Here is a 12117-nt window from a genome sequence, read left to right as displayed (position 1 = left end):
GGTCCCGGTCCCGGTCCCGGTCCCCGTCCCTCCGAGGCCGGTCAGCGTCTCTCAGACCCCGCCACCATGCCCAAGGCCCGGCGGACGCGGGTCCCCGGTCCCGGTTCCATGCTGCCGCTGGCCGAACAGATTCTCCAGGAGGCGGCCCCGCGGCCCACGGCGCGGGGGAAGGGACGCGGCGGCCAGGCCGAGGCCGAGGAGGAGGAGGAGAAGAAGAAGGAGGAGGAAGGCTATGTGGACCCGCGGCTCTCCCGGCGCATCCTGGAGCAGGCGCGGCGGCAGCAGGAGGAGCTGGAGGCCGAGCACGGCCCCGGCGCCCCCGCCGCCCCCCGGCAGCGCAGCACGGCCCTGGGTGAGAACCCCCCCCCCGGTTCGCCCCCAGCCCTTCCCCGGGCGTCCAAGGGTGCGAGGCTCAGCCAGCGTTTCTCCCTTGGCAGGCCCGGCGGTGCCCGGCTCGGACTCGGAGGACGATGAGGAGTGGCCTTCGTTGGAGAAGGCGGCGGCGGCGGCAGGACGGAGCGGAGAGTATTGCGGGGAGGTGGTGGTGGACCCCGAGGACGAGAAAGCCATCGAGATGTTCATGAACAAGAACCCGCCGCTGAGGTGAGGATGCGGTGGGAGAAGGGGCCGGAGCGGCGGCGGCTGCCGCTTCCTCCCGGTCCGGCCCCTGACTCGCGCCCTTCCCGCGCTGGTCCCAGGCGCACGCTGGCGGACATCATCATGGAGAAGATCACGGAGAAGCAGACGGAGGTGGAGACGGCGCTGTCGGAGATATCGGGCTGCCCCATGCCCCAGCTCGATCCCCGCGTCCTGGAGGTTTACAGGGGCGTCAGAGAGGTAAGGGCAAAGCCGCTGAGCCCCACAGCCACCGCCGCTGCGCCCACTCTGCCGCAGAGAGGTTGTCCCCATCCTCGCTCTGCGCAGGCGCTTCTGTGGATTAACTGCAGTTTGTGTAGTATTGGTCACTGAAGGGCCCAGAGAGTTTCTGAGCGACAATCTCCTGAGCAGCGTGCTCGGGGTGGTCCTGGGATGGTCCCGTCTCAGGACCTGGGACGGTCCTTCCTTACTAGAGATGCTAAGGGAGGGGAAGACTTTCTCGTGGTCACGGGAAAAGTCCCGCAGCCCTGCTGTTGGTGCCCATATGTCACGGCCTGGCCTGTATCCTTGTCTTTTAAGGTGCTGTCCAAATACAGGAGTGGGAAACTCCCCAAGGCATTTAAAATCATTCCTGCCTTGTCCAACTGGGAGCAGATCCTCTACATCACAGAGCCGGAGACGTGGACAGCAGCTGCCATGTACCAAGCCACCAGGTGAGATCAGCTCTGGGAGCTGCTGACGTGGGATTTTTTTGCTCTTTCTTTCCATAACTGGAACCAGATTTACAAAATACCAGCCGGTCCCCTGCTTGGCCTCTTTTCTCCACCCCTCACTCTGTGCTTTGCTTTTCTCAGGATATTTTCATCCAACCTGAAAGAGAGGATGGCCCAGCGGTTCTACAACCTGGTGCTGCTGCCACGGGTCAGGGATGACATTGCTGAGTATAAGCGCCTCAATTTTCACCTCTACATGGCTCTGAAGAAGGCTCTGTTCAAGCCGGCAGCCTGGTTCAAAGGTAGGGACTCCCTGCAGAGCTGCCCTTCCTACCTGGGAGCCTCTCGCCATCTGGGAAGCTCAGTGGGGGGTGCGTGTTGCACACCACTGCCCAGTGTGACAGGACACTCTCCCCTGCGTGGCGTGGCCCTGGGGGCTCAGTGGGGAGGAGAAGACGTGGAGGAGATGCAGGGATTCCCCCTCGGTGGACGAGGCGGCTTCCAAACCCCCAGGGGCCTGTTTGCGGGGTTCAGGGTGGGAGGGTGATGAGTGCCCGTAGGCTTACGCAGGTGCTGCCAGCGAGCGCTGGCAGGTATTGGGGGGGGTGGTTCTGGAGGTTGATGGCAGTTTACGAACTGTCTCAAGTGATATTTGTCTTGTCTGGCACCCTGAGGTGGTTCGGGCTGGTTGCGTGGCAGGGAGATGCTGCGACCCCTGTAACAGCAGCTACTGGAGGAGCTGTTATTTCCTGGGGTCAGATGTGTCCTGGGATAGGAGAAGGGCCTTAATCACAGGGTTCTGCCTGCTGCGATTGAGAAAGGCGGTGCCTGACTCTTCCTCCTCCGCAGGGATCCTCATTCCCCTGTGCGAGTCCGGGACCTGCACGCTGCGGGAGGCCATCATCATCGGCAGCATCCTCACCAAGTGCTCCATCCCCGTCCTCCACTCCAGGTAACGTGCCAGGAGGCTGGGGGGGGTCAGAGGTTCTCCTTTAGGGACACCGGTGCAACGCCTCGGGATCTGTCCTTTAGCCTCTCCGGCATCTCGGAGGTGGAGGGGTTTGCTCAGCTCCCTCTGGGGTTGAGATTCAAGGCTCAGTGCCGGGTTTGTCATCTTTCCGTCTGGGTGCCTGGTGCCCCGTGGTTCCTGCCTGGCCTGCCCTCACCTCGGTGCTCCCTCCGTCCCCGCAGCGCGGCCATGCTGAAGATCGCCGAGATGCAGTACAGCGGCGCCAACAGCATCTTCCTCCGGCTGCTCATCGACAAGAAGTACGCCCTGCCCTTCCGCGTGGTGGATGCCCTCGTCTTCCACTTCCTGGCCTTCCGCACGGACCAGCGGGTCCTGCCCGTTTTGTGGCACCAGAGCTTCCTGGCCTTCGCCCAGCGCTACAAGGAGGACCTCTCCTCGGAGCAGAAGGAGGCTTTGCTTGAGCTGCTCAAGTTCCACAGCCATCCGCAGATCTCACCAGAGATCCGGAGGGAGCTGGTGAACTCCAAGACGAGGGACGTGGAGGGGCAGCAGCCCGTGGCCATGGAGTGAGCAGGCAGAGGCAGGGAAAAGCTGCAGCCTGACCCATTCCCGGGACACTGCTGGATGCAGCTGGGAGCCCTGTGCATGAGCGAAGCTGTGGGGAGGTGTGTAGGAGCATCCATCCCGGGATCCTGCCGTTCCGAGTGGGCGCTGGGGGCAGGCTGTGCCCATACAGCTGGATTCTGCTCCCTGGGCTGCTTGTCACAGGGCACGGCAGCCCCTGTCCCACCCAGGAACCTGGTGCCACCAGCACCCGGGAGGGTTTGGCTTGTTCCTGTATTGGAAAATAAAACCCGAGCCGTGTCTGTCAGTCAGGGGTGGTTCTGCCCCGCAGCCGCACACACCTCTCTGCGGTCGCATCCCTGCACAGTCCTGCCCTGTCCCCCACCTTGTCCTGTCCCCAGCAGGTGGCAGAGCAAAGCCACCAGCCCCGGGCGTCTCGCAGAGCCGCAGATCGAGTCTGCGCTGCCGGTGCTGTCCCCAAATTGCAAAGGGAGAAGGGGCCCCTGTGCACCCCCTCGTCCCTCCCTGTGTCCTGGCTGGGGGCTCTCCCTGCCCTGAGCAGCACCTGCGTGGTTGGGCAAAGGGAGGGCGGGTGGGGGGACAGGGCTGGGACCCCCAGACTGTTCCCAGAGCCCAAAACCGCTCTCAGGGAGCAGGGGCAGGGAATGCTCCTGCTGGTGCGTGAGGGTTTCCCCAAGGGCTTGGTTCATGCCAGCAGCAGGGCCTGAGCCAGGACACCACGAGGAGCGTGTGTGGCTGTGGGCAGAAGCGAGGGCAAGAGCAGCCCAGCAGTGCTGGGAGCAGAGGGGAAAGCCCTGGGGGGCAGCAGAGGGGGAAAATCCTCCAGAGAGCCCCTCTCCTCACAGGGGCTGGAAGCAGGCTGGGGCATGGGACAGCCTTCGTTTTTTGGGTTGTGTTTTGTTTTATTTTTTTCTTTTTCCCCCATCCCTCTACCTGGACACCCCATGCCCTGGGTCCTCCTTCCTGCCTGGCACCATCACCAGCCTTGCTGCTGGCACCCTGGCTTCCCCACTGCCACCCTGCCTCCAAAATGCCAGCTGTCCCCCTTCCCCAGGGATTTTCCTGAAACACTCGCTTCCCCAGCTGCCCCTCTGGGTTCACCTCTACTCGGCAAGGCTGGTGAAGCCCTGGCACCCCGGTGCCGCTGTCCTTGCCTGGCCATCGAGGCCACGTGCCTGGCCTGCTCGTGGCAACCTGCCCATGCACACATGCCACCTTTGCTGGAAAACCCAGCAGGGGCTTTTCCTCATATGTCCCACGAGGTCCTGTGCTTACCCTGGGGAAGCGCTGACGGTGACGCTGTGATGCTGCGAGGTTTGCGTGTTGCAAGTAGGTGGCTTTGCCCCTGAAACCAGCACGAAGTCCTGCAGGCATGGCCCGTGGAGGAAAGGCCCCGCAGCTTCCAACGGCAGCAGGTTGCGCTGAGGACGGCTGCCTCCTGTCTGCTTCTCTCGAGAGTTGGCACCTTCTCCCGTGACAGCAGCAGAAGCCACGTGAAGCAGAGCAGCATGCAAAGCCTGGCCGCGCAGGCTGGTTGCACACCACAGCGCCTTTTCCTTGGCTTTCTGATTTTATCTCAATTCTTTAAAGAAGCCAGAAGCCGATGAACACAAGAGATAGCCCGGGCTCGCGCAGCGCATCCAGCACGCTCTTGTCACCCTGCAGCACCGCCCGAGCTGCTGGATGGGTGAGAGGGCGGCTTTGGAGCTGCCGGGGGTGTGAAGTTGCTGCCTCCTCTCCAGCAGCCGCTCTGCAGGCGTGCGTCTTGTGCGCAGGAAGATGTTTGTTGGGTTCCACGTTCATCCACCACCATCCATGAGCTGCCCCAGGGCCTCGGCGAGCGCAACGCGTCCCTCGGCCGCTCTGCAGCATCTCCCCTCCGCCTCTCAGCGGGGTTGGAGGCAGCTGGTGGTGTCCTTGCCTGCCCGCTCCCCGTTTCATCCTGCTTTTGCGGCCCCGGGAAACGCAAGGCTGGAGCCTCTGGGAGCATCCCCAGGGGATCCCTCAGCTGATGGGGTCCCACTCCAGAGTGATTCGCCGCAGCAGCTGGAGCTCTGCAAGGCAGAGCGCGGAGCGGATTGCAAAGGGAAACCCTTGAGGCGTACATACTTGTTTAAAATACTTTATTGCAACGTTACGGTCCTCTGATTCTCCCAGCAGCGGGACTCTTGCATGTGAACACCAAACCAGTTTATTCTTAAATTAAAACTCATTTATATATAAAAAAAATTTTTTTTTTTTGTACAGACAGGCTCTGCACGCCCCCCAGCTAGCAGGAGTCAGCGGCAGATGGCTCTCCTTAACAAATCAGGCTAGTGGAAGAACAGCAGCCCCATCTTTTTCCACCTGATAAGACTTTTGTCTCTAGTGGCATCCAAAAAGGAAGATTTCTACCTCCTTTTCCACATCCCCCACAGGAGGACAACAGCCACAGATCCACATGTCCAGAGGTCACCAAGCAGCAACAGTCTGCCTCCCATCCCTGCAGCATCTCTCTGGCTTCTCCTGGTTAATACAATTCTACTATTTAATGGTTTTCTCTTAGAAAAGCAGCATTATTTTTTTTTTTTAAACACTTTTTATAAAAACTAACAGACAGGATCAACACCAATACAAAAATGCAGTAATCGCTTTTCAACTCAAGTGCGCAGCAAATTTTCCACCCTATAAGGATACAACGCGGACCCACATGGAGATACATGCAACGCAGCCCCCTCCTGAATGCGATCCGAGATCCCTGCCTTGGGGGAGTGAAGATGCATTTCAGACTATAGCAGCACATTCAAATGTATTTCTTAAAACCTAGTCTGATGGCTAAGCTACCTAAAAAAAACCAACCAGCTTCCAAGTGAGAGTCTCCCGTTGCCCAGGGAGCTAGGGAAAGGGACGAAGGGTGAAGGCACTCTTTTGGAAGGAGAGGAGACCAGCATCCAGGCCCCACACCAAGGAACTGCAAAGTCTTCCTCCCTCCCCATTTCCCAGCAGTTAACAATAAATTAAGCAGCCTCAGTGGGGCAGCGGAAAGCCAAGGGGATCGCACCCAAACCTCGCCCAGAAGGCTGCTCCCCGAGGCGAGGACTTCTGCTGTCCACGCAGACGGGGAGCACGTCCCCCAAACAAGCCGAAACCCCACAAATCCCAAATCTAATGGCAACAAGAAATAAGCCACACGTTTCCCCTCCAAGCAGAAGCAGCCGTGCCACCCCCCCAGGAGCCACAGCAATCTGGCACAAAGCAATGGGGACCAAGGGGCCAACAAGCACCTGCTCCCTCCTCCCGGACACTCGTTTCTCTCTCGTGAGCCACGTGGGCCCGTAGCACCCCAGCCCGGTGAGGGAGTTTAAGGGGTTATATAGATTTTGGTCACGTAGGCCAGGGTAAGAGGCTCGCTATCCGTCATTGATGGCCCACACGGGGCTGGAAGTCGTCACGGTAAACACCCCCGAGGAGATGGCGAACAGCGGCCAGCCAGGCTATGAGGAACACAAACTGAGAAACATTTTACAACTTCATTTTGGGTCGTGCTCCCCCTCCCCAGCTATTCTTGTGCCCTGCCACCACGAAAACGGTCGCTTCACCCCGGCCACCTGCAGAAGCCGACGAGCGGCGTCGAGCTCCGCCAGCCCGGCCGCTCGCTCCGACAAGACGAGCGCAGATCCTGCTCTGTGCTCCCAGCGAGCGGAACAAATCCTCAGCAGGCATCAGATGGAGAGGGCTGACGGATGGGTAGGTGGGATGCAGCGACCTTTCGGTGTCCAGGGCGAGGTTCTGTCGCGGCAGGGCTGGGCAGCTCTCGGGAAGGGGAGGCTGGTCACAGGTTGATGTCCGTGACGTCTGTAGGCGTGCTGGTGGGCTGGCTGGCCGAGTAAGCAGCAGTCTTGGCGGTGCTGTATTCCTGTTGGGTTTGGGACGCCTGTTTCAGGCTCTCGGTTAAGGCTGCCTCAATCTGCTCCTGACAGGCTTTCAGGCAGTCCTGCGGGAGAGGGAGCAAGACAAGAGGCCTCAGTTCTCTGCTGCTCAGAGGTGGGAGCCTTATAAATAGCTCTGAGCAGCTGCCGGGCTACATCTTTGGCCCCTGGAGCATCTAAACACACAAGACAAAGAAGCCTTTCTCCGACAAGGGGCATCTCCAGCTTTTCTGTGCTTTAGGCCCCTCCCCAGGAGAAGCCCCACACTCTGGTTGTCTTCTCCCCACCTCCCTGCTTGACCACATTCTTGAGGAATGCACGTTGTGCCCATCAGAGCTTCCCAAAGCATCCGGGCTCGTGCCTGGATGCAGCGTGTGATTTCAGCATCACGGCAGTCAGCTGCCGCTGACGACCGAGGGTAGAGCCGAACAGCTCTGCGCAGGCTGGTATCAACCTTTTACAACCAAGACTTCCCAGATCCACGAGCGACGGCCGGCGTGCAGCAGCACGGGTGCACACGGGGACCGTGGAGCCCCACTTGCTTCCCCCAGGCCCTACAACCCAGGTCTCCCGGAGCTCGGTCTGGTCCTGCATCTCTGTGGTCACCCACCCGCTGCAGAGAAGCTGCGTGCAGCTCTGCCTCCTCCCGTCCCTGCCCACGTCCGAGCCAGGACAAGGTGAATCCCCGCTGGGTGCCCTGGCTGACGCACACTGCATCGCTTTGGGGATCTCCAAGGCAGCTGGATCCGACCCTCCCAGACCCAACAGCCGCCCCAGCCACGTGTTCCCTACAACGCTAAGTGCCATCGACGCCGGCACATTACGAGAATGGTGCTGCGGCCACGAAGCTTCTCACGAGGCTTTTACCCTCCAGCTCTCTGCCCAGAGAGCCCGTGTGACTCACCTGCAGCTCCCCGGGGCCCAGGGAACCCTGTGCTGGGGGGGACACCAGCCACACAAACAGGAAGGCGCAGGGGACTACAAGCAGTGGCGTTATCACTTGTAATAAAAGCAAACCCCTCTCCGTTTTCTCCCCATACAAGCTGTGACCAGAGGAAGAAACTCCTCCACTTCAACACCAGAGCACCACGACGCACCGAGAGCCACGGGAGGCATCGCCAACGGGCGCACCCCAGCCCGGCTCCTACACCGCGACTGGGCTCCCACCGAGGGGTAAGAGGTGGCATTTCGCACATCGTGGCCGGAGCCGAGCTGGACGCCGCAGGGCCACGCACGCTCGCTGGATATTGTCACACACCGAAATCTCTTACCAGGAATCCGCCACTGGTTCTTAGAAACTGACAGAGGATGTGGCGAGCGAAAATAGCAACGCCCACCTCCCCTTCCCCGCGCTGCTTCCCGTCAGCGCAGCCTCCAGCCTGCCTGCCCGCAGCACCGGGGCGAGCTCGCTGCAGAACCTCCAGCCACGGCCAGCCCGTCCCCGCGCTTTCCTCAACCAGGCTCTCTGTCGGCAATTTCGGCAGACGTGCTAAAAACCGTCTCGGCCACACGCAGCCAGGCTCTTTCGCTGCCTGGTGAAGCCTTGGGGGTTTGCGGGGGATGCCCGGGAGGCAGCTGGGCTTGCCCCAGCCTCTGTGGTCCTTATCCGCAGGGCAGCTGTGCCGTGGGGCTCTGGCTCAGACACCCAGTGGGTCTGGTCCTGCTCCACGTGGGATGAGGACGGATACAGAGCAGCTCCAAGCCTCACCCAAAGTGCTGCCACAGCCAGCAACGAGCCAGCCTCAGCGCGGCAGCGCAGTTCCTGCTGGTCATGGAGCTGGCACAGCCCTGCGCCATCGTCCCCTTCTGTCCCCACAGACTCCCCGCACCCCCCAGAACCTGGCTGAGCCTCGGCAGCTGCAGGAAGGGGATCGCTCCTCCGGTGCGGAGCCAAAAGGGAAACTGAGTCACAGCCCAGAGACACTGCGAGGCCAGGTTCGGGGAGAAGCATCAACACCGCAAACACAGGAGGCTGAGGCCAGGTGCTTCCCCCGGGAGCCCTGCAATGCTGCGGACACATCCCCAGGGTTTCCTTCTGCTACAGAAGCTGCTGTGGTCCTGCCTGGGCAAGGGCTGTTTGTGCAGCACCTCGCACCCGGGCAGGCTGCGGGGCAGAACAGATGCCCTCTCCAGGCTGAGGAGGGAGGGGAGCAGAGGTGTGCTGGGCTCCATTTCGGCTCCCCTCCCTCGGTGGTGCCCAGCCTGCTTCCCACCTGTTCCCTCCACCGGCCTCGACCCAGAGCAGGTTTCAGCCCCTGCCCCATTCACCGCAGCAGCTTGAGAGCAGCTGGCTGCACTGATTCACTCTTTAAAAAGGCTCCGCCAAACAAAAAAAATTAAAGCCGCACAAATAGATCAGGACGCCCTCCTGCCCCATCCCCTCCCTGCCTGGACAAAGCCTCGTTGCAGCCTCCCACCCGCTGCGGCATCAGCACCTCTTCCAATTCCCGGCACTGCTGTCAGGGGACTGTAACTAACCCCGCGCCCGGCTGCCGGCATCAGCGCTCGGGCAGAAGAAAAGATCAAAAGGGGCCCCCGGCAGAAAAAAGGCTCCCGATTACTTCGCCGCAGCGGGAATGACCCGGAAACAGGGAGCCCGACAGGATCCCCCTTCCCCATTCAAAGGGCAGTGGAGGGGCAGGCAGACGCCCCCCACCATCCCGACATCCCCAGCAAAGCCGCTGCGCCAACATCCCGAAACGCTTTGTGCCTCCGACCCCCTTCCCACTCGAGGCTGGGCACCTGCAACCAGACACCGGTGGAGGTTAGCAGATGTCGAGCCCGGCTTCTCCCTCTGCCCCATCCCACCTCGTCAACCCGATCCCACCAACACCTGCCTGCGCAGGGAACAGACGCTCCCCTTTGTGCTGCTTTTCAAAGGCTCCCAAGCTCACCCCGCTCTGCACAGGCAGTGCTCGGTGGCCAGGAGCCGACTGCAGCCACGGGACTGACCAAGGGTGCTGCATTTAGAGACGCTCACTCATCTCTAGGCACTCCTTAAACCAAGGTCAGCATCACTACGAACAACCTAATTTCCTTTTCCTCTAAGACAAACGGGCAGCAGAAAGAGGAAGGGTTTCCACAGGATCCAGCAGCAAAACCGCTTTGCTCTTTCCCCATGAACACTCACCACCTCCGTGCCAGTGATGCTGGCCAGCAGCTCAGTGATTGCCTCACCGGTGAAATCGTTCACGGAGACCGTCAGGCCGTGGATCGCTGCTCCGATACTGCCTGTCGCAATCATGGAGGGGGGGTACATGGCAAAAGTGTAGTCTAGAGCCAGGACGGAAACACAAGGGGCAAAAAGAAGAAGCTGTTAGCAAGGATGTGTGTGGTAAGTTCTTGAGACTGGAACTTCCCTGGAAAACTAGTGAGGGCCAGGCAGAGGGGTCTCTCCAACTTAGCAGAGAGAAACAGGGGTGAAGTAACAGGGTGAGCATCAGAGCAGCAAGCTTCATTAAGCTATTTCTCTGGGCCTGTCTCACCAAAAGAAGGCCTGAAGATGAGGTTGCTCTAGTGACTTATAGCGAGACTGATAAAAGCTCACATTCAACCCTGCCTTTACCCTGGATGCCCTCCCACAGTCGCAGCCTGCGCAGCAAGAGGGGTGGCACAGCAACTTTGCTCTTTCCTGGCATCTTTCAGGCACCCACTAAGAGCCCCCAGGACCATTATCCCACTTTGTCAGGGATAGAAAACACGTAATTGAGCAGCAAAATGTTCCGACATGAATGCAGGCAGGCATTCAGCTCCCCAGAAAGCCAGGGCATTGGAGACCAGCCCCAGGTTACCCGGCAAGCCTGACTCGAGCCCAGGCTACCCTGTCTGCAGTGGCCAGCCCACCCTCCCCAGCATCCTGGAGGGTGGCTCCAGCAGGAGCAGGCACCCACCTGTGGCACACAGGGCAATAAAGGTCTGTGCATGTTTCTTCACCAGCTCCATCTTGTCCTTAGGCAGTGGGAGGTGATGGAGGATGTGAGCCAAGAAATCATTTGCTATCACTGAGACCAGGTCCCACTTTAGCTTCTCCAGGACTAGAACCTCCCAATCCTGCAGAGTCAGACAGACAGACAGAACGTTATTCAGCAGGGCTAGGCCAGGCAGAAACACTCACCAGATTCAAGGACAGATAAGGCCAGCACTTGGGGAAGGGACAGTAGAACAGTACAATCCATGAGACAGGGAAGGGAAGAAAAGAGGGAACGTCCCTGCTCTGCAACTATGACACAAATCCAGCCTTAAGCTGTTGCAAAGCTGGGAATAAAGATCAGAAGAGGAAGTGATAGATCTGGTTTCTTCTTTCCAAGGTGCAGTCGGATTAGCCTTCCACACTCCTCTGCTTTGCAAGGTTGCTGCTACAGCCCACAGAGGAATAACCAGAGCAAGGAGCAGTAGGCACACCATTCCCATATTCCTTCTCCACTCCCGAAAGGAGAGGCTGATGTCCAGGCTCCCAGGAGCAATCCAGCTTGGGGCTAACACCATTACAGCAAAGTGAATAGAGAAGCTCACCTCTCTGTGTGCCCCTTGGAGCCGGCCAGTGCGTTGACTCCTTCCTACAGTAGCTCCTTGGCTGGTGAACCACGGGAGGCAATAGCTGCTCTGCAGCCAGCCCCGCTGCACAACACGTTGAAGCAAGAGAAGGTGGGGGGAACACAGCTGAGCTTTCAGGGCTGCATCCAGACAGCCCAAGCTCCTGTACAAGATCTTCAACCCCTACAGAGCTCAACGGCTGTGACTAGGTGCTGAGGTCCTCAGCCCAACGAACACTGGGCACGGGACCCTACAGAGGAGCCCCCAGGCTGGGCCCTAGCATTTTGGCAGAACCTCCCCTACTCATCACACCTCTTGTCTGCCAAGAGAGCCTCCAGTCATGCTCAGCAGAGCATCCCCAGCAGCTTCTCAGGGGGAAGAGGCACTAAACAGCCATGCTAACACCCACCTCTCCCACTGACATACAAGCAATGGCTCACTGGTGCTTCCCAGTTACATGCCGGGTGGCTGCCAATGTCTCCGTCGTATGTTGTGGTGCTCTCTCTAAGCATCTAACAGATTTCTGTAATATCTTCCACGAGCCAGTCTCTGTGCAATCTGCAAGCTGGGGAACAGATGGTGGGAAGGCCGGGTGCCCCCCACAGATTTCAGCTGGAGCCCGGCTGCTCCTCTCATCTGCTCAGCCTCTCGCAGGCTCTTCCAACTCTGGGCGTTAGTCCTAACACTGACAAGGAAACCAAAGGGCAGAGCAGCCACAGGCAAGCACTTGGCAGAGTCATCACCCAGCAAGTCCTAGTGTTACCAGGTGGTACCACCACGGTGGTACCAAAGCACCCATCGAGCAAGGTAT

At 59.7% G+C, this 12117-nt stretch overlaps 2 protein-coding genes across 5 annotated transcripts in view; one reads left to right on the top strand and one right to left on the bottom strand.

The window, feature by feature from the left end:
- Nucleotides 1–41: 41 nt before the first annotated feature.
- BYSL (bystin like) lies at nt 42–3151 on the top strand. Of its 2 annotated transcripts, none has more exons than XM_030000567.2 (7): nt 42–352; nt 438–603; nt 699–837; nt 1177–1310; nt 1452–1612; nt 2160–2262; nt 2502–3151. In XM_030000567.2, the coding sequence occupies exons 1-7, from the start codon at nt 67–69 to the stop codon at nt 2848–2850; spliced, it is 1338 nt and encodes a 445-aa protein (XP_029856427.1). In that variant the 5' UTR covers nt 42–66; the 3' UTR covers nt 2851–3151. The 2 variants fall into 2 exon arrangements, with proteins under 2 accessions (XP_029856427.1, XP_029856426.1); XM_030000566.2 differs by having other exon boundaries at nt 417–603.
- Nucleotides 3152–4971: 1820 nt separating this feature from the next.
- CCND3 (cyclin D3) overlaps nt 4972–12117 on the bottom strand; it is a 48118-nt gene continuing 40972 nt past the window's right edge. For all 3 annotated transcript variants that reach the window (XM_030000316.1, XM_030000317.2, XM_030000315.2), the window contains exons 3-5: nt 10664–10823; nt 9904–10046; nt 4972–6838 (exon numbers count right to left, since the gene is read on the bottom strand). In XM_030000316.1, coding sequence (XP_029856176.1) covers nt 6677–6838; nt 9904–10046; nt 10664–10823 — 465 coding nt within the window. In that variant the 3' untranslated portion in view covers nt 4972–6676. The remainder of the gene's footprint in view (nt 6839–9903; nt 10047–10663; nt 10824–12117) is intronic.

This window comes from Aquila chrysaetos, chromosome 24 (genome assembly GCF_900496995.4).
Source record: "Aquila chrysaetos chrysaetos chromosome 24, bAquChr1.4, whole genome shotgun sequence".
In the NCBI taxonomy this organism is placed as follows: Eukaryota; Metazoa; Chordata; class Aves; order Accipitriformes; family Accipitridae; genus Aquila; species Aquila chrysaetos.
This window is presented reverse-complemented; position numbering and strand designations above follow the sequence as displayed.

Excerpts from the sequence above, each read along its gene's own strand:
- BYSL (XM_030000566.2), top strand. The coding sequence starts at position 67 with ATGCCCAAGGCCCGGCGGACGCGGGTCCCCGGTCCCGGTTCCATGCTG. Across the intron at positions 1,613-2,159 it reads GCCGGCAGCCTGGTTCAAAG|GGATCCTCATTCCCCTGTGC; the intron begins GTAGGGACTCCC and ends CCTCCTCCGCAG. Across the intron at positions 2,263-2,501 it reads ATCCCCGTCCTCCACTCCAG|CGCGGCCATGCTGAAGATCG; the intron begins GTAACGTGCCAG and ends CCGTCCCCGCAG.